The sequence below is a fragment of the Babylonia areolata genome, chromosome 26 (assembly GCF_041734735.1).
Source record: "Babylonia areolata isolate BAREFJ2019XMU chromosome 26, ASM4173473v1, whole genome shotgun sequence".
In the NCBI taxonomy this organism is placed as follows: domain Eukaryota; kingdom Metazoa; phylum Mollusca; class Gastropoda; order Neogastropoda; family Buccinidae; genus Babylonia; species Babylonia areolata.
Window position 1 is genome coordinate 41191642 of NC_134901.1, and position 25799 is coordinate 41217440.

General features: G+C 41.9%; 2 protein-coding genes across 3 annotated transcripts in view; one reads left to right on the top strand and one right to left on the bottom strand.

Annotated features, from left to right (window-relative positions):
- LOC143300134 (SUMO-activating enzyme subunit 2-like) overlaps positions 1–21429 on the top strand; it is a 28584-nt gene extending 7155 nt beyond the window's left edge. Inside the window, exons 7-18 of the mRNA XM_076613669.1 lie at positions 938–1005; positions 3404–3528; positions 11415–11520; positions 12901–13034; positions 13635–13728; positions 14715–14827; positions 15788–15943; positions 16861–16918; positions 17412–17450; positions 18242–18347; positions 19770–19906; positions 21061–21429. Of these exons, the coding sequence (XP_076469784.1) occupies positions 938–1005; positions 3404–3528; positions 11415–11520; positions 12901–13034; positions 13635–13728; positions 14715–14827; positions 15788–15943; positions 16861–16918; positions 17412–17450; positions 18242–18347; positions 19770–19906; positions 21061–21245 (1321 nt within the window). The 3' untranslated portion in view covers positions 21246–21429. The remainder of the gene's footprint in view (positions 1–937; positions 1006–3403; positions 3529–11414; positions 11521–12900; positions 13035–13634; positions 13729–14714; positions 14828–15787; positions 15944–16860; positions 16919–17411; positions 17451–18241; positions 18348–19769; positions 19907–21060) is intronic.
- A 1380-nt stretch (positions 21430–22809) lies between these two features.
- Positions 22810–25799, bottom strand: part of LOC143300132 (diacylglycerol O-acyltransferase 1-like) — a 40142-nt gene continuing 37152 nt past the window's right edge. For both annotated transcript variants that reach the window (XM_076613668.1, XM_076613667.1), the window contains one exon: positions 22810–25579. In XM_076613668.1, the coding sequence (XP_076469783.1) occupies positions 25379–25579 (201 nt within the window). In that variant the 3' untranslated portion in view covers positions 22810–25378. The remainder of the gene's footprint in view (positions 25580–25799) is intronic.

Genomic DNA, 25799 nt, shown 5'->3' on the forward strand with positions numbered 1-25799 from the left:
GTATGAATGGTGTGTTGTGGTCAGTGTTGCAGGTTTGAATGGTGGGTTGCAGTCAGTGTGACAGGTGTGAATGGTGGGTTGCAGTCAGTGTGACAGGTGTGAATGGTGGGTTGCAGTCAGTGTGAATGGTGTGTTGCAGTCAGTGTGACAGGTGTGAACAATGTGTTGCAGTCAGTGTGACAGGTGTGAATGGTGTGTTGCAGTCAGTGTGATGGGTGTGAATAGTGTGTTGCAGTCAGTGTGACAGGTGTGAACAATGTGCTGCAGTCAGTGTGACAGGTGTGAACAATGTTGCAGCCAGTGTGACAGGTTTGAATAGTGTGTTGCAGTCAGTGTGACAGGTGTGAACAATGTGTTGCAGTCAGTGTGACAGGTGTGAACAGTGGGTTGCACTCTGTGTGACAGGTGTGAATGGTGTGTTGCAGTCAGTGTGACAAGTGTGAGTAGTGTGCTGCAGTCAGTGTGACAGGTGTGAACAGTGTGTTGCAGTCAGCGTGACAGGTGTGAATAGTGTGTTGCAGTCCATGTGACAGGTGTCAATGACATGTTGCAGTCAGTGTGACAGGTGTGAATAGTGTGTTGCAGTCAGTGTGACAGGTGTGAACAATGTGCTGCAGTCAGTGTGACAGGTGTGAACAATGTGTTGCAGTCAGTGTGACAGGTGTGAATGATGTGTTGCAGTCAGTGTGACAGGTGTGAATAGTGTGTTGCAGTCAGTGTGACAGGTGTGAACAATGTGCTGCAGTCAGTGTGACAGGTGTGAACAATGTGTTGCAGTCAGTGTGACAGGTGTGAACAATGTGTTGCAGTAGGTGTGACAGGTGTGATCAATGGGTTGCAGTCGGTGTGACAGGTGTGAACAATGTGTTGCAGTCAGTGTGACAGGTGTGAACAATGTGTTGCAGTCAGTGTGACAGGTGTGAACAATGTGTTGCAGTCAGCTGTTTGGGGAGGAGGACCCTGACCAGGATGTATCCCCCGACACAGAGGACCCTGAGCTGACAGGTGAGGTGATAAATTAGGATCATAAGACTTTTTGGTTTTCACCTGGGATTCATTTCTTCTTCTAAATGTTTTATTTTTTGTATGTTTGTGTCTCTGGTATACTTTCTCTCTCTCTCTCTCAATCTATCTACCTACATCCATATATTAGTATATATTTTAACACATTTTGACCATGGTCCGGCAAAATTTCACCTATTGACACAACAGACAAATTGACTGTTGTCATTTCCACTGTCGGTTTTGGCTGTTGCTGTCGACAGTGGATGAAGGTAAGACTTGACAATCCAAGTGTCAAAAGGAAATAACTCTCTAGGCTTCCTGTGAATGCAGTGTTTGAAAGTTTGGAAATTTGTTCGAAGTTGATTGAAAGTAAGGTGGGGTTTTTTGTGGCGCAACCTGCAGCGGTGACTGCAACAGTCAAAATTGCTTGGTTCAGGAGCAGCAGCTCAGCAGATTTTGCATCATCAGAAACATGTTAATATTCCAGTTGAAACAGTTAATTTAATTACACATACTTAACCGCGACCCAACTAGTGCAGACTCCGGCAGGGGTCTGACATTCCTGTCCTATGCAAACTACTATCCGCCTATGCGGAGAAAACGAAAGTACTACAGCCGATAACCTCCCGGAAGTAGGAAACCTCCCCTTTGTCCCGCCCTCTTTTTCCGGCAGCCATCATGACTCCTGTTCCTGTGCTCTCCATACGGCTAAGTTTTTTCGTATTTTCTGTCTGTCGATTCTGTGGCCTTCTTGTTTTTTGTCAAATTATGTCTCCAACCAGGTCACATAATTATGTAGCTCGATTGGGCGATCGCGCGAAAATTAAGGCGTGATCGCAATCGATTCGCTGACACTCTGGGCCCTCTCAACAATGCCAACCCGCCGCCTCCTCCACTTCCTCCGCTCCCTCCGGTCGACTCCAGACCTCCACCACCTCCTACACCTCCTCTGGTGACTTCTAGAGTCTTTAAAATACATCAGTACACAGTTAATTAAAATACATCAGTATACAGCTCGTGAATATTTCTGTCAGTGGCCAAAGAGACTGAGCTCCTCTGGTCAGTGTGTCATTAGTAATTACAAAAATGTAAAGGACTTCATGTTTTTATTGTTTTTGAGATGATGTTTTAATGAACAGAAACACTTTTTCGTTTTTAATCTGTGCTTTGCATTTTTGGGGGAATTTTTATATGCGTGTGTATGTGTATTATTTATTTGTTTCCTTTTTTATGTATTGTCTTTTGTTGTTGTTTTTTTTGGTCAATTTGGTTTGTTATGCTTTGTTTTTCTCTGTACATGTATGTATCAAAAATGAAAAAAAAAAAATGTTGAAAAAAAAAAAGAGCACGTTTTTTTGGTCGTGAATGTTTTTGTGAAGAAAACAGTAAACACTATTGGTTTTAGCAGATGATATAAGGGGAGTTCGTGTGCAGTAAGGTGAGACAGTGGGAGTTCACGTGCAGTAAGGTGAGATAAGGGGAGTTCAGTAAGGTGAGACAAGGGGAGTTCAGTAAGGTGATATAAGGGAGTTCACGTCACGTGCAGTAAGGTGAGATAAGGGAGTTCACGTGCAGTAAGGTGAGATAGGGGAGGTCACGTACAGTAAGGTGAGATAAGGGAGTTCACATCACGTGCAGTAAGGTGAGATAAGGGAGTTCACGTGCAGTAAGGTGAGATAGGGGAGGTCACGTACAGTAAGGTGAGATAAGGGAGTTCACATCACGTGCAGTAAGGTGAGATAAGGGAGTCCACATCACATGCAGTAAGGTGAGATAAGGGAGTTCACGTGCAGTAAGGTGAGATAAGGGAGTTCACGTCACATGCAGTAAGGTGAGATAAGGGAGTTCACATCACGTGCAGTAAGGTGAGATAAGGGAGTCCACATCACATGCAGTAAGGTGAGATAAGGGAGTTCACGTGCAGTAAGGTGAGATAAGGGAGTTCATGTGCAGTAAGGTGAGATAGGGGAGTTCACGTCATGTGCAGTAAGGTGAGATAGGGGAGTTCACGTCATGTGCAGTAAGGTGAGATGGGGAGTTCACGTGCAGTAAGGTGAGATAAGGGAGTTCACATGCAGTAAGGTGAGATAGGGGAGTTCATGTGCAGTAAGGTGAGATAGGAGGAGTTCACATGCAGTAAGGTGAGATAAGGGAGTTCATGTGCAGTAAGGTGAGATGGGAGGAGTTCACGTGAGATAAGGGAGTTCACGTGAGATAAGGGAGTTCACGTGCAGTAAGGTGAGATAAGGGAGTTCACGTGCAGTAAGGTGAGATAAGGGAGTTCACGTGCAGTAAGGTGAGATAAGGGAGTTCACGTGCAGTAAATTGAGGGCAGTTCTTGGCTACAGAGGACGGTATCAGAGTGTCCGTGAGTTCATGATGACTCTTACCTGTGCAGCGGAAGCTGGTCAGACAGCACTGGAGTCAAAAGCCAAGGACGAGGGGATTGGGGGAATAGAGCGCAAGTCCACCCGACTTTGGGCCATGGACACAGGGTACAACCCTGAAAAACTCTTCAACAAGGTCAGTGAAATGGAAAAGACAATAATATAACCCTTAAAAACTCTCCTACAAGGTCAGTGAAATTGAAAAGACAACTATATAACCCTTAAAAACTCTTTAACAATGTCAGTGAAATGGAAAAGACAACAATATAACCCTTAAAAACTCTTCAACAAGGTCAGTGAAATGGAAAAGACAACAATATAACCCTTAAAAACTCTCCAACAAGGTCAGTGAAATGGAAAAGACAACTATATAACCCTTAAAAACTCTTCTACAAGGTCAGTGAAATTGAAAAGACAACTATATAACCCTTAAAAACTCTTTAACAATGTCAGTGAAATGGAAAAGACAACAATATAACCCTTAAAAACTCTTCAACAAGGTCAGTGAAATGGAAAATACAATAATACAACCCTGAGAAACTCTTCAACAAGGTCAGTGAAATAGATTATACACCCATGTAATCCGAAAAACACTTCAATAATGTCAGTAAAATGGATTATACGACAATATGATCCTGAAAAACTCTTCAACAGGGTCAGTGAAATAGACTATACAACAATCTAATCCTGAAAAGTTCTTAAACAACATTAGTGAAATAGACTGTACAATAATATAACCCTGAAATATTCATCACCAGTATCAGTGAAATGAACTATACAACAATACAACCTAAAAAGAAAAAAACCAACAAACCCTTAAACTGGATTAGTGAAATAGACCATGCAATAATATAATCCTGGAAAATTCTTCAATAAGGTTGTAACAATGACTGTACAAAAATATAATCTGAAAAACTCTTTATCAAGATCATTAATAAATATGACCATACAACAAAATACCATGTTTATTTCTTACCAGGGCAGTTGAGGGCATTCTCAACTTAAGCTTTTTTTGTTTTAATGTTTGCAAATGTCAAAAACTGAACAGTGAATTTCTGCACCTGTGTTGAAATAATCAGTCTAGCGTTTTAAATAGTTATGTAGACAAAATCCAAAGAAACTAGTCACAGATCAGCTGATTGTTAATCTATCTTGAAAAATGGGGGCTGGGGGGTGGCAATGAATAAGAAATATGCAGATTTTTCCCCTTTACAATTTTTCTTTCAATCAATTTAGCACAGTGCACATTCAACATATAATGAGGAAAAACATTTGACATTCAGTGTGAGCACCACCGATAATGACAACAAATAGTAATCAAGGTGCATACAGGTTGACTGATAATCTAAGTCAGCATAACTATATAATCATAGTATTGATAAACATTGTTATCAACCTGCAAGACTTGATTGGGGTACTTAGCACTGTGGTGGTATGTGCGCAATGTGATAGTCTTCAGATGACGATGGAGATATTTGGCACTATGATATAGTTGGTATATGTTGTATGTGACAGTAGTCTTAGATGATGATCAAGATATTTGGCACAAAGACATATTGGTATGTGTGGAATGTGACAGTTCTCAGATTATGAAGATATTTGGCACTATGATATGCTGGTATGTGTGGTATGTGACAGTTGTTGTCAGATGACGATGGAGATATTTGGCATGATATTGTTGGTATATGTGGTATGTGATAGTAGTCTCAGATGATGATGAAGATAATTGGCACAAAGACATAGTTGGTATGTGTGGAATGTGACAGTTGTTCTCAGATGACAGTGGCGATATTTGGCACTGTGATATGGTTGGTATGTGAGGAATGTGACAGCTTTTCTCAGATGACAGTGGCGATATTTGGCACTGTGATATGGTTGGTATGTGAGGAATGTGACAGCTTTTCTCAGATGACAGTGGCGATATTTGGCACTGTGATATGGTTGGTATGTGAGGAATGTGACAGCTTTTCTCAGATGACAGTGGCGATATTTGGCACTGTGATATGGTTGGTATGTGAGGAATGTGACAGCTTTTCTCAGATGACAATGGAGATATTTGGCACTGTGATATGGTCAGTGTGTTTGGAATGTGACAGTTGTTCTCAGATGACAGTGGAGATCCTTCACCCTTCCCTTTCAGAACCCTTTCTTTCCCTCATACATTCACACTGACAGTTCTACTCACCCTGCTTTGTGTCCTTTCCTGTGAGTTCTCATCACTTTCCTTTCCTGAACTTTACTCTCTCTCCCTCTCTGTCTGTACCTTTCTGTCTGTCACTCACTCATTTCATTTGCCTGAAGAAGAGCTTGTGGCTCGATATGTCGCCTCTTTTATCCCAAGTAAGTCGACTTTTACCAAAGATTTTTTTAGTCTACCTCCCACTGACAGTGGAGATATTTGGCACTATGATATGGTTGGTGTGTGTGGAATGTGACAGTTGTTCTCAGATGACAGTGGAGATATTTGGCACTATGATATGGTTGGTGTGTGTGGAATGTGACAGTTGTTCTCAGATGACAGTGGATATATTTGGCACTTTGATATGGTTGGTATGTGTGGAATGTGACAGTTGTTCTGAGATGACAGTGGAGATATTTGGCACTATGATATGGTTGGTGTGTGTGGAATGTGACAGTTGTTCTCAGATGACAGTGGAGATATTTGGCACTATGATATGGTTGGTGTGTTTGGAATGTGACAGTTGTTCTCAGATGACAGTGGAGATATTTGGCACTATGATATGGTTGGTGTGTGTGGAATGTGACAGTTGTTCTCAGATGACAGTGGAGATATTTGGCACTATGATATGGTTGGTGTGTTTGGAATGTGACAGTTGTTCTCAGATGACAATGGAGATATTTGGCACTGTGATATAGTTGGTATGTGTGGAATGTGACAGTTGTTCTCAGATGACAGTGGAGATATTTGGCACTGTGATATGGTTGGTGTGTGTGGAATGTGACAGTTGTTCTCAGATGACAATGGCGATATTTGGCACTGTGATATAGTTGGTATGTGAGGAATGTGACAGCTTTTCTCAGATGACAGTGGTGATATTTGGCACTGTGATATGGTCAGTGTGTTTGGAATGTGACAGCTTTTCTCAGATGACAATGGAGATATTTGGCACTGTGATATGGTCAGTGTGTTTGGAATGTGACAGTTGTTCTCAGATGACAGTGGAGATATTTGGCACTATGATATGGTTGGTGTGTTTGGAATGTGACAGTTGTTCTCAGATGACAGTGGAGATATTTGGCACTATGATATGGTTGGTGTGTTTGGAATGTGACAGTTGTTCTCAGATGACAGTGGAGATCCTTCACCCTTCCCTTTCAGAACCCTTTCTTTCCCTCATACATTCACACTGACAGTTCTACTCACCCTGCTTTGTGTCCTTTCCTGTGAGTTCTCATCACTTTCCTTTCCTGAACTTTACTCTCTCTCCCTCTCTGTCTGTACCTTTCTGTCTGTCACTCACTCATTTCATTTGCCTGAAGAAGAGCTTGTGGCTCGATACGTCGCCTCTTTTATCCCAAGTAAGTCGACTTTTACCAAAGATTTTTTTAGTCTGCCTCCCACTGACAGTGGAGATATTTGGCACTATGATATGGTTGGTGTGTTTGGAATGTGACAGTTCTCAGATGACAGTGGAGATATTTGGCACTATGATATGGTTGGTGTGTTTGGAATGTGACAGTTGTTCTCAGATGACAGTGGAGATATTTGGCACTATGATATGGTTGGTGTGTTTGGAATGTGACAGTTCTCAGATGACAGTGGAGATATTTGGCACTATGATATGGTTGGTGTGTTTGGAATGTGACAGTTGTTCTCAGATGACAGTGGAGATATTTGGCACTGTGATATGGTTGGTATGTGTGGAATGTGACAGTTGTTCTCAGATGACAGTGGAGATATTTGGCACTGTGATATGGTTGGTATGTGTGGAATGTGACAGTTGTTCTCAGATGACAGTGGCGATATTTGGCACTGTGATATGGTTGGTATGTGTGGAATGTGACAGTTGTTCTCAGATGACAGTGGAGATATTTGGCATTATGATATGGTTAGTATGTGTAGAATGTGACAGTTGTTCTCAGATGACAGTGGAGATATTTGGCACTATGATATGGTTGGTATGTGTGGAATGTGACAGTTGTTCTCAGATGACAGTGGAGATATTTGGCACTATGATATGGTTGGTATGTGTGGAATGTGACAGTTGTTCTCAGATGACAATGGAGATATTTGGCAGTGATATGGTTGGTATGTGTGGAATGTGACAGTTGTTCTCAGATGACAGTGGAGATATTTGGCACTATGATATGGTTGGTGTGTTTGGAATGTGACAGTTGTTCTCAGATGACTGTGGAGATCCTTCACCCTTCCCTTTCAGAACCCTTTCTTTCCTTCATACATTCACACTGACAGTTCTACTCACCCTGCTTTGTGTCCTTTCCTGTGAGTTCTCATCACTTTCCTTTCCTGAACTTTACTCTCTCTCTCTCTCTGTCTGTACCTTTCTGTCTGTCACTCACTCATTTCATTTGCCTGAAGAAGAGCTTGTGACTCGATACGTCGCCTCTTTTATCCCAAGTAAGTCGACTTTTACCAAAGATTTTTTTAGTCTACCTCCCACTGACAGTGGAGATATTTGGCACTATGATATGGTTGGTGTGTGTGGAATGTGACAGTTGTTCTCAGATGACAGTGGAGATATTTGGCACTATGATATGGTTGGTGTGTTTGGAATGTGACAGTTCTCAGATGACAGTGGAGATATTTGGCACTATGATATGGTTGGTGTGTTTGGGATGTGACAGTTCTCAGATGACAGTGGAGATATTTGGCACTATGATATGGTTGGTGTGTTTGGAATGTGATAGTTGTTCTCAGATGACAGTGGAGATATTTGGCACTGTGATATGGTTGGTATGTGTGGAATGTGACAGTTGTTCTCAGATGACAGTGGAGATATTTGGCACTATGATATGGTTAGTATGTGTGGAATGTGACAGTTGTTCTCAGATGACAATGGAAATATTTGGCACTGTGATATGGTTGGTATGTGTGGAATGTGACAGTTCTCAGATGACAGTGGAGATATTTGGCACTATGATATGGTTAGTATGTGTGGAATGTGACAGTTGTTCTCAGATGACAATGGAGATATTTGGCACTGTGATATGGTTGGTATGTGTGGAATGTGACAGTTGTTCTCAGATGACAGTGGAGATATTTGGCACTATGATATGGTTGGTGTGTGTGGAATGTGACAGTTGTTCTCAGATGACAGTGGAGATCCTTCCCCCTTCCCTTTCAGAACCCTTTCTTTCCCTCATACATTCACACTGACAGTTCTACTCACCCTGCTTTGTGTCCTTTCCTGTGAGTTCTCATCACTTTCCTTTCCTGAACTTTACTCTCTCTCCCTCTCTGTCTGTACCTTTCTGTCTGTCACTCACTCATTTCATTTGCCTGAAGAAGAGCTTGTGGCCCGATACGTCGCCTCTTTTATCCCAAGTAAGTCGACTTTTACCAAAGATTTTTTTAGTCTACCTCCCACTGACAGTGGAGATATTTGGCACTATGATATGGTTGGTGTGTGTGGAATGTGACAGTTGTTCTCAGATGACAGTGGAGATATTTGGCACTATGATATGGTTGGTGTGTTTGGAATGTGACAGTTCTCAGATGACAGTGGAGATATTTGGCACTATGATATGGTTGGTGTGTGTGGAATGTGACAGTTGTCCTCGGATGACAATGGAGATATTTGGCACTATGATATGGTTGGTATGTGTGGAATGTGACTGTTTTTCTCAGATGACTGGAGATATTTGGCACGATGATATGGTTGGTATGTGTGGAATGTGACAGTTGTTCTCAGATGACAGTGGAGATATTTGGCACTGTGATATGGTTGGTATGTGTGGAATGTGACAGTTGTTCTCAGATGACTGGAGATATTTGGCACTATGATATGGTTGGTGTGTGTGGAATGTGACAGTTGTTCTCAGATGACAGTGGAGATATTTGGCACTATGATATGGTTGGTGTGTGTGGAATGTGACAGTTGTTCTCAGATGACAGTGGAGATATTTGGCACTATGATATGGTTGGTGTGTGTGGAATGTGACAGTTGTTCTCAGATGACAGTGGAGATCCTTCACCCTTCCCTTTCAGAACCCTTTCTTTCCCTCATACATTCACACTGACAGTTCTACTCACCCTGCTTTGTGTCCTTTCCTGTGAGTTCTCATCACTTTCCTTTCCTGAACTTTACTCTCTCTCCCTCTCTGTCTGTACCTTTCTGTCTGTCACTCACTCATTTCATTTGCCTGAAGAAGAGCTTGTGGCTCGATACGTCGCCTCTTTTATCCCAAGTAAGTCGACTTTTACCAAAGATTTTTTTTAGTCTACCTCCCACTGACAGTGGAGATATTTGGCACTATGATATGGTTGGTGTGTGTGGAATGTGACAGTTGTTCTCAGATGACAGTGGAGATATTTGGCACTATGATATGGTTGGTGTGTGTGGAATGTGACAGTTGTTCTCAGATGACAGTGGAGATATTTGGCACTATGATATGGTCGGTGTGTGTGGAATGTGACAGTTGTTCTCAGATGACAGTGGAGATCCTTCACCCTTCCCTTTCAGAACCATTTCTTTCCCTCATACATTCACACTGACAGTTCTACTCACCCTGCTTTGTGTCCTTTCCTGTGAGTTCTCATCACTTTCCTTTCCTGAACTTTACTCTCTCTCCCTCTCTGTCTGTACCTTTCTGTCTGTCACTCACTCATTTCATTTGCCTGAAGAAGAGCTTGTGGCCCGATACGTCGCCTCTTTTATCCCAAGTAAGTCGACTTTTACCAAAGATTTTTTTAGTCTACCTCCCACTGACAGTGGAGATATTTGGCACTATGATATGGTTGGTGTGTGTGGAATGTGACAGTTGTTCTCAGATGACAGTGGAGATATTTGGCACTATGATATGGTTGGTGTGTTTGGAATGTGACAGTTCTCAGATGACAGTGGAGATATTTGGCACTATGATATGGTTGGTGTGTGTGGAATGTGACAGTTGTCCTCGGATGACAATGGAGATATTTGGCACTATGATATGGTTGGTATGTGTGGAATGTGACTGTTTTTCTCAGATGACTGGAGATATTTGGCACGATGATATGGTTGGTATGTGTGGAATGTGATAGTTGTTCTCAGATGACAGTGGAGATATTTGGCACTGTGATATGGTTGGTATGTGTGGAATGTGACAGTTGTTCTCAGATGACTGGAGATATTTGGCACTATGATATGGTTGGTGTGTGTGGAATGTGACAGTTGTTCTCAGATGACAGTGGAGATATTTGGCACTATGATATGGTTGGTGTGTGTGGAATGTGACAGTTGTTCTCAGATGACAGTGGAGATATTTGGCACTATGATATGGTTGGTGTGTGTGGAATGTGACAGTTGTTCTCAGATGACAGTGGAGATCCTTCACCCTTCCCTTTCAGAACCCTTTCTTTCCCTCATACATTCACACTGACAGTTCTACTCACCCTGCTTTGTGTCCTTTCCTGTGAGTTCTCATCACTTTCCTTTCCTGAACTTTACTCTCTCTCCCTCTCTGTCTGTACCTTTCTGTCTGTCACTCACTCATTTCATTTGCCTGAAGAAGAGCTTGTGGCTCGATACGTCGCCTCTTTTATCCCAAGTAAGTCGACTTTTACCAAAGATTTTTTTTAGTCTACCTCCCACTGACAGTGGAGATACTTGGCACTATGATATGGTTGGTGTGTGTGGAATGTGACAGTTCTCAGATGACAGTGGAGATATTTGGCACTATGATATGGTTAGTATGTGTGGAATGTGACAGTTGTTCTCAGATGACAATGGAGATATTTGGCACTGTGATATGGTTGGTATGTGTGGAATGTGACAGTTGTTCTCAGATGACAATGGAGATATTTGGCACTATGATGTGGTTGGTGTGTGTGGAATGTGACAGTTGTTCCGTGACGACATCAAGTACCTGCTGTCCATGGAGACCCTGTGGAAAAAACGACGACCCCCGGAGCCACTGGATATGGCCAACCTTCCTGCTGACACTGACAGTGAGTCAGGCAGCCATCGTGTCTTGTTTTGTTTCATTTCTTGGTATTGGCCTTACCTCATTCTACCCCACCATACTATGATTACTTCTAGTATGGACCCGTTTGAGTATTCTCGTACCAACTTACTGTTCTAATTTCGTTTATTCTTGCTTGGTACAGTTGGCATATTAAACTGAACCGTTTACAGATTTTGTAGGCATGGAAACAAAGCTTTGTTTGATTGATTAAATCAGCAATTCTCCATTGATTTTCACTGTTCAGGTGAACCACCCTGATCTTTCTGTAGTGGTCTCATGTAGTGCTGGTCAAGGGGGTTGTAGCAGCATGTAGCTGTGGCGTAGAATGAGTTGATGTTTAGCTTAAATTAGAGACTGACATAAGCTTACAGTTGGGCCAACAGTAAAATGAGAGCTGTATGATCAGTGGTTTCTCCACTGCAGTTGGAATCCATTAGCAGCTAAGTCTTTAGTGAAGGTCTATAACTCTCAGACCAGGAGGCAAGATTACACTCACTCTTAGCGCTGCAGACATGGGGTTTTCGTTGGCCTTTGGGGACCATCCCCATGCTGACTGTCCTAGAGCTCTTTTGGCTGAGAAAGTGGGGACGTAACCTGGGCAAGACACTCTCACATTGTAGCCCAGATAGTCCGGACAGCAGGGAGTATGTGTGCTTATGCGGCTTTCCCTTTCTATCATAGAAAATGGCTTGCGCTGTGAGGAAATACCAGAAGCACCAATTGTGTGTGTTGAAACATAATTTGAGCATGATTCTTTATATCTCGATGACATAACTTGCAGTGCATGTAGAGCCTTCCTGTGCTTGTCCATTCACCTATATTTTGTCAAGAAAACCTTGAATAATTTCGTCTTGTTATGGACATGATAATCGGGCACTTTAACCATGCCTTGAATAATTTCGTCTTGTTCTGGACTTGGTAATTGGGCACTTTTACCATGTCATATTCATTTTGCACCTGGGATGTGTGACGTGCCTGTTGGCAATTTTTGGCTTTGTATGCCCATTATTGTGTGTGTGTGTGTGTGTGTGGTTTACTGTATCATGTAGAATTTTGTATATATTAGTTTGGTGGTTTTTCTAATCCTCTGATAAAAAAAAAAAAATGATGGAATTGTGAATGTTAAATTAGAGGCATGTACTAGGTTTATGTGACTGTGCTGGTGCCCAGTTTTCTTTTCCATGTGTTTTTTGTTTGTTTGCTTATTGTTGTTTTTTTTGTGTGTCAGGTTATCTGGAACAGATATTTACAGTTTTTCAGTCGTGATATGACCCCGTGTGGTCGGCTTGGCTATAAGCAACAACAACAACAACAAAAAGGGTCTTGCAGGTAAACGATTTGAACATGTGTTTCTGTCTGTCAGGCGACAGCTCGGCGATGCGTGACCAGCGGCAGTGGTCTGTGAAGGAGTGTGCGGACGTGTTTGGTCAGTGTCTGGGCACCTTGAAACAGGAGCTGGCCACACAGGGCGAGGGGGGTATGCTGGTCTGGGACAAGGTGTGTGTGTGTTTATTTTATTTATTTATTTATTTTCCTTCATACCCCCTTCTTCAGCATGTGGGATACCAGGCACTAGCTCATGTTTTCAATGTGTGATCAAGATGGCTACTGATTCAGGGGTTCTGACAGTCCCTTAAGGAAACAAAAAATCTGAAGGTCAGTTTTCTTCCTCCTATATTGGCACACTCAAGTGGAACACACTGCCTTGCTCAGTCTGTCATGTGGATTGGCCAGTTCAGTTGCAAGAGCTTTTTAAAACACTCCTCTTCTGCTCTGTCTACCATTTTACTTTTCTTGACTAATGTGCTTCTTGAACTTCTGCTCGCTCTGTGTGTGCAGGTCTGTTTGTGTGTGCACACGCCTGTTTGTGTAAAGTGTGTCATTCTTGAATGCATGCATACTTATGTATATGTAACTCATTGAAAATGCCAAAAGTTCCTTACCTGAGAGGTGTGAGCATCAGTCTGTATGATTATGATCATTATTAAAGAGGGTTTTTTTATTGCACCTGCAGCCCAATCTTTTGTGATGGGGTGGGTTGGTCCACATGTTTCTGAACAGCCTGACAGATGACAAAGTGTTGGTGATGTGTTTCAGGATGATACCACAGCCATGGACTTTGTGGCCAGTGTGGCCAACATCAGAGCTCACATCTTCGGCATTCCCATGAAGACCAGATTCGACATCAAGTGTGAGTCAACACTTGCTTTTTTTCTTTTTCTTTTTTTTTTCAAACATTTTCATTCAGTTGAAACACATACAAGCATCTGTTAATTATAGTAAGGTAAATGAATATGATAGAAAGAACACCTGCTTTTATTGTGTTTTGTTCTGTCACTCTTTGTCACAACTGATATCTCTGTGAGAATCGGCTGTATGAAGGAGCTTTCCAATTCTTTAATTTTTTTTTCTTCTTCAAAAGTTGCCTCGCTTATCAGTAGCCAGACTTTACTTCATGGATTGGCACATTTGTTCACTGTTTCCCAGTCAGTTTTGATGAGGTGTACTGTTGTTGCAATCAGTTACAGAGTGTACATCAATTTCATCATATTTATTTCCTTCCCTCACCAATGATCAAGTATGCCAAACCATCAGGCAGTGCATTGGACCGTATGAAGATGTGCTGACATCAGTTAAGAAAAAAACTACTTTGGTATGGGATGTTAACAAGATCCAGTGGCTGGAGGGAAACAGAGGGGAAGTCAGAAAAAACAGTGGATTGACAACTTTGCAGAATGAACAGGAAAACCAGAGACCCAGACTTTGACACACAACTAACAGACATGGAGGAATCTGGTGAACAGTTCTTTTGTGCGGCACCCCAATGCCTCTTCATGGAGATACGGGAGAACAAAAAGATAGGGCGGAGGTGTTTATTTCTAACAAATTTCTTTCACAGTGTTGAACACCATCATCGACTTCCACATATCTTTCAGTTTTTTTTAAATACTTAATTGTATTTACTTGTTTGTTTATTTATTTATTTTCATTTTATGTTTACACAAACCTAAGGTAAACTCTCATGGGCTGACCTGTGCGATGGCTTATGTGTAGGTCAGGCATCTGTACCTCTCTTTTTCTTGTTCCTGCAGCAGATGTGGTGTAGTGTTTAGGGAACAGTGCACACATTTTGCACACCTTGAAACGAACTGAAGGAGGATGTTGGTGTGTGTGCAGCCATGGCAGGAAACATCATCCCAGCCATCGCCACCACCAACGCCATCATCGCAGGGCTGCTGATCGTGGAGGCTGTCAAGGTCCTCAACAGCCGCCTCAATGCCTGCAAGACTGTGAGTGGTCAGCGCCTTGGGGGAATGGGGGTGGGGGGAAGAGGGGATACGGGGGTTTGGGGGGGTGGCTATGGTTGGGTATACCTGAATCCAGTTCATTTGCTATGGGCACATTTCATGATCAGCAGGACTCGCTACCAAATCCTGCAAGTCACAGCGCAAGGAATGAGAAAGAGAGGCAGACAGAAAAGGAGATGGGGAGAACAATACTCCAGAATGGAAAGGTTTGAGACAAAGCGCCGTGCCTTGAAAGAGATGAGGAACAAAAAGAAATGGAAAGAACTTGTTGCCAAGTCATCAGTGGTGACCTTACGGTCCTGAGACGAAGAGACAGAAGAAGAAGAAGAATCAAGTTCCTATGGTTGTGTTCACTTTGGGGGTTGGTAGTTGGACACGATTTGGATGTTTTATTTGATTGTTGTGTTTGCTAATGGGGTTGGTAGGTGGACATGATTTAGATGTTGTTTTATGTGATGGTCATGTTTACTGTGGGTACTGGTAGGTGGACATAATTTAGATGTTTTATGTGATGGTCATGTTTACTGTGGTGGTTGGTAGGTGGACATGATTTAGATAATGTTTTATGTGATGGTCATGTTTACTGTGGGGACTGGTAGGTGGACATGATTTAGATAATGTTTTATGTGATGGTTATGTTTACTGTGGGGACTGGTAGGTGGACATGATTTAGATAATGTTTTATGTGATGGTTATGTTTACTGTGGGGACTGGTAGGTGGACATGATTTAGATGTTTTATGTGATGGTTATGTTTACTGTGGGGACTGGTAGGTGGACATGATTTAGATAATGTTTTATGTGATGGTTATGTTTACTGTGGGTACTGGTAGGTGGACATGATTTAGATGTTTTATGTGATGGTTATGTTTACTGTGGGGACTGGTAGGTGAACATGATTTAGATGTTTTATGTGGTGGTCATGGTTACTGTGGGGGTGCAGGTGTACCTGAACCGAGTTCCCAATGACCGTCACCGTCTGTTGAACCCATGTGTCCTTGACCCCCCCAACCCCAAGTGCTACGTGTGTGCCCCCAAACCTGAGGTCACCGTCGTCCTCAACTGTTCTCACTTCAAAGTGGGTGCTCTGCAGGACAAGGTAAGGGTGTGTGTGTGTGTGTGTGTGTGAGTACGTGCATGCATGTGCGCGCATGTGTCTGAGCATACGTCTGTCTGTATTTGTGCAATTGTCTGTCTGAGAGTGACTTTTGTGTGTGTGTTAATGTGTGTGTGAGTGAATATATGTGTGGTTTTTTGTTTCGTTTTGTTTTGTTTCTTTAGATACTAAAGCATTCTGTATTCTGTAACACCAAATATGTGTTGTGTGTGCTGTGCTGTTATATGTATGTGTCGTATATGTACATACATATCTTTGTGTGTATGTTTCAGTTATGCTGAATGCAAACTTCTTTTTTTTTTATATATATAATCCTATTGTCTTCTTGTTAGTGAAGTGTGATGTTAAGTTATAAAGTGGTTCTCTATGTGTCCTGGTGTTGAATGTTCTGATCTGGAATCTTCTTCTTCCGAAGAGTCATTGGGGCACCACACAGATCTGTTCACCAGATTCCTCCAGATCTGTCGGTTGTGTGTCAAAGTCTGGGTCTCTGCAAATGGTTCTCCTGTTCATTCTGTGCTGTTGTCAGTCCATCATGTCTTCCCCTCCATCATCCTTCTAAGAGGGTTGTTTTAGCAAGACCAGGTAACTTGGTCCTGGAATGACAGTGGCTAATACTGACCCTGTTTTCCGTTGCTTTCTTGTTCTGTTCTGTTTCGCATTGTGATTTTGTTGTTAAACTCAAGGCCTGACTAAGCACGTTGGGTTACGCTGCTGGTCAGGCAACTGCTTGGCAGATGTGGTGTAGCGTATATTGATTTGTCTAAACGCAGTGTCGCCTCTTTTAGCTACGAATACTGATACTGATACTGTTAAACTGCTTTTTGTTTGGAATCTCTTTATTCTGTTGTAACATAACCTGTCACTAATTTTGTTGTGATTTGTTCTGTTTTTTCCAGGTTCTCAAAGCACATCTGGGAATGGTTGCCCCTGACGTTGAAATTGATGACGGGAAAGGTGAGCTGTTGACATTATTCAGTGATGCCCTGGATATTATGTCTAAGTCTTGTTACTTGAGAGAGAAAAAAGTTGTCACAGTCATCATCATCATCATTGTATCTTCTTAAAAAAAAGATTGCTAAAGATGATCTTGATTGATGACAAGCTTGTTTTTTTTCCCCTGAAGTTGATGGGTCTTTTCTCTGAAAGTGCTAGCAGATTTGTGCATTCCTGGATCAAATTTTTATTTTGATAAAAAAAATTATAATATTAAATTTTGGGGTTCAGTCTGTTTTGGCTCTGCACCATCTCCTGAGCTGTGTCAGCTGTGCGTGTGTATGTAAGGTGTTTGTGTATGTAGTTTGGTGTGGTGTGGTTGTGTGTGTGTGTGTGTGTGGTGTTTGCGTATGGGCTGTGTGTGAGAGAATGTGCGTTTTGAGTGTGCATGTGTGTGTGTATGTGTGCGTACTTGTCCTCTTGTTTTCCACCGATGTGTGTTTTATTGTTACAGGGACAATCATCATTTCCAGTGAAGAAGGGGAGACAGAAGGTGAGTGAAAACCATGCCGCAGCCTCTTTCTCCACGTACTGAAATCAGTGTCTGTACTCATCTTCCCAAGTTTGTGTTTGCTGGTCATTGATAATGTAATACTTGGAGCCATTCCTGCCTCATTTTTTGTTATTACTTACAGCTCAGCTGACTAGGCACGGCCATATCAGGATTGAAAAACTAAACTATTTATCCCACAGGAAGATAAAGGTAAAATTAGGCATAAGTACAGTCAAGGTTTCTCATTTCAAAATACGTAGACACGCACACACAAGTTCTGTTGGTGATTCTGAACAGTCTTCTTTCCTGCCTCTTGAATGGAAGGAGCTGGTCTCAAGATGTTGGACTTGTAATATGTTGTCTATCTATTCAGTAGAATAGACAGTGAATAAGACTGCCATTGCAAGAGTGCCGAAGTTTATATGGTAGCCATATGTTTACCTTCAAACATTTTCTTTCTCAAGGACTGTTTGCTTTTCTCTGCACTGCTTTCTTACTGCTCCATGTCTTAGTTGTGTCAGCCAGATTATAATACATGCAAGCACACGTATGCATGCACGCACATGCTTATACACACACATACATGCATGCACACACATACACATTTTGTCACTCATTTACTCTATATTGTTTTTTCTTATAAGATTATGGGATACACACACACACACACAGCATGCATGCATGCATGCACAAACACACACAATCATTCTCCAGAAACAAAATTCCAACCAGTCTGACTGTTTCAAAGCATAGTGAATGTGTAAAACTGTTTCTCGCTGCCTTGTGTGCAGAGAACAATGAGAAACTGCTGTCAGACTTTGCCATCAAGAACGGGACTCGCCTCAAGTGCGATGACTTCCTCCAGGTGTATTCCCTTGTCATCACTATATCACACATGTGAGTGGGGCTTGTCAGTGTGTATGTGTGGTGTATTCATGTGTGTGGTGTTTGAGTGGTGTGTTTGTGTATGTGTGTGTGTGGTCTGTTCTTGTGTGTGTGTGTGAATGTGGTGTGTGTGTGTGTTTCTCAGTCCCTTTTCGTGAAGAAGTATCATGTACTATTTTAAAGTAATATCAGTCTTTGCAGCATTCTGTACAGGTGTTTTTGTGTTAATTTGGGGTTAGATTTTTATTCCAAGGGCTAATAGCTATTGTTTTGCGCAAGGTATGTACATTGATATGGTATTGAAAAAGTTATTTTGAGAGGTGTGAGGTGTTCATTTCAGTGGTTTATATTTGCACAAGACATGTACATTGTTTTGATTACCATTGTCCCCTTGTTGACAGTATTTAGAAATTTAACTCTCTCCATACGAACGGCGAAAGAGACGACGTTAACAGCGTTTCACCCCAATTACCACCATCAAAATATTGCAAGCGGAAGGCTCTTATACTGAAGAGGTGAATGTTGACAAAGAATACCACAATTCTGACGATGGAAGCTAAAGGTTGGGTCATTGAGACGCCCACTTGACATCCAAGGGGTCTGTGTAGAGGAGAAGAGAGGACTGGCCGTACTGAGTGAGTTAAAGGCCCAACAACTTTGAACAGCCATGTGGGCAGTAAGTTAAAATGCACTTTGTCAAGGGCTCAGTGTAGGAAGGCAGGGTCCGGTCCTCTCCTGCTGCCGTTTGAACCTTCCCCAACCCAAGTCCAGTGCCTAACCCATGGCGTTGGCACACACAATTATATATGCAGGCTTTTAAAACCATGCTGGTGGTATGTGAAGGAAGATAGCAGAATGGTTAAGATGGTCATCTGCCAGTACAGTGTCTGGGAGGGCCTGGGTTTGATTCCTGCACTCAACTTTTCATCCAAGTTTGACTGGAAAATCAAAGTGAGTGTCTCGTTATTTAAATGAGATGATAAACCAAGTTCCTTTTTACAGCACACACTTGGTGCACTGAAAAAGAACCCATGGCAACAAAAGTGTTATCTTCTGGCAAAATTCACTGTGATAGGTATACAAATATATAGGCATGCACTTAAGGCCTGACAAAGTGCATTGGGTTATGCTGCTGTCAGGCATCTGCCTAGCAGATGTGTAGCATATATGGATTTGTTGGAATGCAGTGATGCCTCCTTGAGAATAGCCGTATGAAGAGCACAGGAACAGGAGTCATGATGGCTGCCAGAAAAAAGAGGGCGCTAGTCAGGGGGGCAAAGGGGAGGTTACCTACTTCTGGGCCGTAGTTACTTTTGTTTTCTCCGCATAGGTGGTTAGTAGTTTGCACAGGACAGGAATGTCAGACCCCTGCCGGAGTCTGCACTAGTGTATGTAATTAAACTGAAGCTGGTGGTGTGTGTGTGTGTGAGACAGAGAGAAGCTGAGTGATGACAAGGAGTTTGAGGTGGTGGGGGATCTGTCTGAACTCCAACCCAAGGAGGAGCAGCAACAGGAACCAGTGTCCAACGGGGACAAGGAATCGGCCGCTCCTAGCACTGCTGCTAAAGATGGTGAGTCTGGTTTAGTTAGGGTTTTTTTTCTTTCTATTTCTTCTTTTTGTGTGTGTGTTTTTTTGGGTTTTTTTTTTGTTTTTTTTTTGTGCTTGCTTTGTACCTGCTTCTTGTTTATGCCTTAACTCCCCGTTCAGATAATAGTGTTTCATTTACCAACCTGTTGGTCAGCACCCTTTCAGAAAAGTTGTTCAGGGTTTGGTGCCATGGTTTGTGAGTGGTGTGTTACTCAAAGGGGGTAAGTCTTTGCACACACACACACACACATGTATATACACAGGCACACCCGTAGTGTTAAATTTAAAGACCTACTGACAAGCGCCCCTAAGGTCAAGTTGTTCATGTCTTGGTTTGGTGAAGGGTTCTTTATTTAGGAGGTAAGTCTGACCTTCCAGTCTCCTTAGATGATTTTGTTATGTTGGGGCATCCCTGTGTCCCATTCTTTTATCCATGTTGGTGTTGCTTTTTGTTGTTTTTATGGTGCTTCTTTTTCCTCCTCTTTATACACTTGTCATACTTACTTAAGCCTTTGTTTATTGGGTTTAATGAGATTTTGTGGTTCAGTAAGTTTTGTTTGGTTTATTGAAGTGTATTAGGTAAGGGCCTGTGCAGCAGTGCAGTCCATTGGTCTACAATCAGTCAAACTTCCACAACAAAGTGGCACCATGTGATATGTGCAAAGATGCCAGCTGTTATGATTTCACCATATTTTGTTACCCTCAACCGCATTTTGTTCCGATGTTACGGCAACGTCAAAATTGTTCCGACAGGTTCATTTTTGACTACATAGCATGGTCACATGCTTTGCTTGCTTGCTACAGTATGCCTCTCTCAGGTGACCTCCGGAGGAAGTATAGAGCACAAAAAGACTGGACAGTGGAAAACAGACCTAATGTAACGATTACAGCCTCCGGTAGCAGTTACACTTTGTTGTAGGTTGGCCCAAGTGTTTGTATGCCTTGTAGGTAAATTGTGCATTTGGTTATGTGGCTGGGAGTCGGTGTTCCTACCAATTTCAAAATGTTTCTGCCAAATTTCCTGATTGTTCCTACAAACACTTCACAGGGGTTGGCATCTCTATATGTGCCAAGAGCCACAGGTTAAGCAGTATAGAAATGCACATTGAAATACATTATCATTTTCCTGCCCTTCAGATGACGACGACGACTTGATGCTGATTGAGGAGGAAGAAGAGGAGATTCAGGAGCAGCCCATGGAAGGCGACCTTCAGCCATCCAGGAAGCGCAAAGCTTCAGACGACGAAGCGCAGCCTGTCAAACGTGCTAAAACCACTGTCCCTGATTCTGCAGCAGACGAGGACGTCATTGAGATCTCATGATGTGTGTTCCAAGAGACAAGAGTGGAGTCACAGGTTAGCATGCCAGTGGGGAAGAAACAAACAGTAGGGGATGTCAGGTCTGTTGTGAAAACAAAATTGTGCTGGGTGAGGTGTGGGAGACATATTGAATTGTATCTCCAGGAGGGATTTTATTTTTTTGGGGGGGGGGACTAAAAAAAACCACCTCAGTATTGTTTGCTTGATGAGGGTGGTATGGTGTTTTAAAAAAAAAAAAAAAGACCAATTATTGTTACTTGCATCATTGTCTAGTTCTGTGTATACCCAAAGCACTTTATTGTGGTTAGTGTTGGGAGTTTTATAAGTGTTGAAAGAATGAAAAGTTGTGGACGCGTTTTGCTGGACATACTTCTTGTTCCAAACTGAGAAAAAATAGAATCTGTTCAAGGAAAGTATCCAGTTTATGGATATGTGTGTTTTGTGCAATAATGCATACAGGTCACAGCATCTGAGTTGTCTACAGCCCCTGTGTCAGTGAAGTTTGATGAGAAAATCCTAAATTCTGCCGTTACAGCTGTGGATATTACTGCATTCAGCACCACTGCAGTTCTCCCCAGCTTCTCGATCAGAATAAACATATTTTCTAGCACCTGCAGTATTCTTGGAATTGGATATGAATGTCATATATGGGGCTCTGGCTTGTCAGAATTTTTAAGACTGAAAATGTCACTTTGCTCCCAGACAAGTCAAATATGTACATGCAAATGCATAGTAAGACCGATGTTTTATTGTTTAGGTACCATACACAAGAAGTATTATCCACTTTCACACACTGCCAATATTCATCAAAGCAAAATCCACTCCTAAACTGGTCTCTGAAAAAGTATTTACAATTGCTGTCAAATTTCTAAATTAACCCCCATTCCCCCCAAAAAAAAATCAGGATAATTAGATGTGATGGAACCATCACAAAACAACGTGCAAGGAACTTGAAGCATCACGATCAAGCTCAAGGCATCTGTGCTCTTTTTGTCTCAAACTTAGGGCAATGTTGACCTTATCATAATCAATAAGAAACAGTGTCTTGTGTGTATGTGAAAAAATATTTTATCAAACAATTCACATATACTTCAAAGCCTTCAGACTCAATCACTTCATGTATTCATATTAATGTAATACGGTTAATATATACTCAAAGAAATTAAAACCATAACTATCAAAATTTAACGTCCACATATACATATAAATATTTATGAGTTAAATGTAATATGGCAACATCACACGAACTGAAGTTCAATATGGGGGGGAAGCAAAAATGTGCTGTTTGCAATCAGTGGCTTTATAAAAATGATTTACTTGATACAAAGAAGACACCAACATAGCCAAATCTGCACATTGAAATAAAACATTTTAATCAGACAGTTGACGTTATTATCATAGAAGGCAACTCATAAAACTTAAAGCATTGATCTGTATAGTACAAATTCATGACACAAAAATTTACGCTATTAACCGAGATGAAGCAAAAGTGGTATGGACATGGTGATATTTTTTCTTACACAAAAGGGAAATGGGTTATCTAATGGAAAACACTATTTACTAAACAGTGAACCACAAAAGATTTGACCAGTGGCTTGACAGCTGACTTGCAGATGGCACTCAAAAAGCAGATGGGAATGCACTGTTGAAATGACATGCACCATGTTCATGATGGTGCATTTGATCCTGGTTAACTGTTGAAGCATTTCAGATTTCACACTGTTGCTCTGATCCAGCCAACAAGGCCATAAGACTGGCCACAACAGGTAATACCCAATACCTGTACAAGTTTCAACCTGCACACTGCGCACCATTACTGTGTGTCTGACTTGCCTTGTTCAATGCTTTTCCTTTCCCTTTCGACTTCGTTCAGGAACCAGAACAAATTGTGCGCCAAATTATTTTCAGGCTATGATGTGCATGAAAAATGTACTGATGTCCACACGTCTTTGGGAAAAAAGAATGAAAAAAAAAAAGTATTTACCAGGTCAGTAACTATGGACAGCTGTAAGACAAGACACGAATGACAACCTTGTTGTGGTCAGTAACATACATACATATAAACACTAAAAAGTAACACTAGTTAAGAAAAAAAACCCAAAGAGAACGTAACAGAGGAACAGGGTGGGATTTATCACTCAAAAAACAACAAAAAAAACAAAAGACAACAACAGAAAATCATCATATCATTGGTAAAGAGGAAATCACAAAACTGAGAAGTTGGAGACCAAAACACAGCATTTGCAAAGAACAGAGATCAAATCACAGAATCTTAACACATCACATGAAAGCTAAGAAACCAAAAATGTGATCACTACAAATACTATGTAAAATGAAATGACAGAATACTGTTGTACATGCCTGGACAACTTTCTTTCTTCAAAGCTTGATGTAATGAGAACAAACACGTTAAAGCTAAGAAACCGAACAAGTGAGCACTACATGCATTATGTAAAAATGACTGTAGCCCTACATGTGATAGAATTCTGTAGCTCGGGTCTTGTAGATTTAACTTTCCAACTGATCAATGATCAAGAGTCAAGACTTGGTGGCCAGTACGCAGACCCTCCTTTCTTTCCGTTACACGACCAACATTGACTTGCCGATGACTGTCGTGGTTCATGCATGCTGGGTATGTTCTTGTCTCCATAACCCACCGAACGCTGACATGGGTTACAGGATCTTTAGCATGCGTATTTGATGTTCTGCGTGCGTATACACACGAAGGGGGTTCAGGCACTGGCAGGTCTGCACATTCGCTGACCTGGGAGATTGGAAAAAATCTCCACCCTTCACCCACCAGGCGCCGTTACCATGATTTGAACCTGGGAGCCTCAGATTTGAAGTCCAACGCTTAAACCACTCGGTTACTGCGCCCGGTGTTGAAGATTAAAAAGTTCCGCAGCCTTTTATGACCATGAGGGCAGAGAATTCATGACCACTGTGACTAAGGCTTGGCAAAGGAAGGTGTGCCCAAACCTCTCCTTCCATCACTTCAACCTTCCCCAGTCAGGTACCCATTCACACCTGGGTGCAGTGAGAAAAATCAGAGTAAAGTGCCTCCCCCCCCAAAGGACACAACACCATGCTGAAACGGGGCCTCGAACCCTGACCACTGGTGAACACTGGATCAGAAGTGCAGCACCTGACCCATTCCGCCACAGCGCCTCCAACACAGGCATGACGATGAAAATAAATCAGGGTGTTACCGGATAATCACTGATCACAAACCACGATACTTCCATGTTACGATACACAAAACGCGGACTTTCGAGGCAAACGAAACAAACCCCAAACAAACAACAACAAAAATCAAATCCAAATATAGGTTAGTGAAGCAATGAGGAATCTGAAAGAAAAAATATCCAAATTATTGATATCTCTTCTATGACACTAATTAAAAACAATAACATCATCAAACATGGTAATGAGCACCATAAAATGAAGTTTCAGAAACAAATCAGCCAACTATCAATCAGAAGATTCAGCAATTAATTCATGAACTACATTTTGATGTCAATCAGTTGTCATGGACATGTCAATTGGTTGCATGATTAGTTGCACTGGTTTGGAGGGTATTTCACAATTTCTTATCAATAACACTTTTTTTTTCTTTTTTTTTTTAAATAAGAAATCAAACGAGTGAAGATTGTGCCATTCTTTTCTGCTTTCATGTTTCTAAAGTGACGCATCATCCAAACAGTTTGTGCACTCCTAACTCCTGCAACTTACACAGGATCTAATCTCAATCATGGAATTCCTCTGACAATAAAACGGCCAGTTCAGCGACATCACCCACAAGTCGGTGGGTTTTTTTTGGGGAAAAGACGTAGCAAGCCACAAAAAAAATGTTTTGGTTGCAGAAGCTTTGGTTTGTTATCCAAAAGAACTTATTTGGTTGTTTTTATTTCGTCTTTTCTTCCCTTTATAATCATGAGACAGAGAAAGAAGTATGACTATGTTTGTCTGCTTCTCTGTCACTGTAAGTATTGACTGTGTGTTTGAAAGAGGTATGACTGTATGTATGAATATGCTTCTCTTTGGCTGTAAATACTGACAGCGTTAATGTTGATCTGACTGTACCCTTTTGTCGGGGAGTGATGGTAGAAGGTCGAGCAACATTTCTCCCAGCCCCTTCACAGTTCCGTATGCATGGCTGAAGGCATGGACGGCACAGTGTGGTTGGCGACTGACCCCGTCAAGCCCACGGTGGTGAGGTAGTAGTCATGGACGTAGGCCAGTATGGCCACGGGCTGACCCACGATCAGCGACACCCACATCACCACGTTGCCCGCTGTGCCTTTGAAGAACTGCCCGGTCATGTAGGCCAGGGGCACCTGCAACAGTGGGAAATAATCGTGTTGCTCTTTGTTGCAGTGGGGGATAATCATGTTGCTCTTTGTTGCAGTGGGGGATAATCATGTTGCTCTTTGTTGCAGTGGGGGATAATCATGTTGCTCTTTGTTGCAGTGGGGGATAACCGTGTTGCTCTTTGTTGCAGTGTGGGATAACCATGTTGCTCTCTGTTGCAGTGGGGGATAATCATGTTGCTCTTTG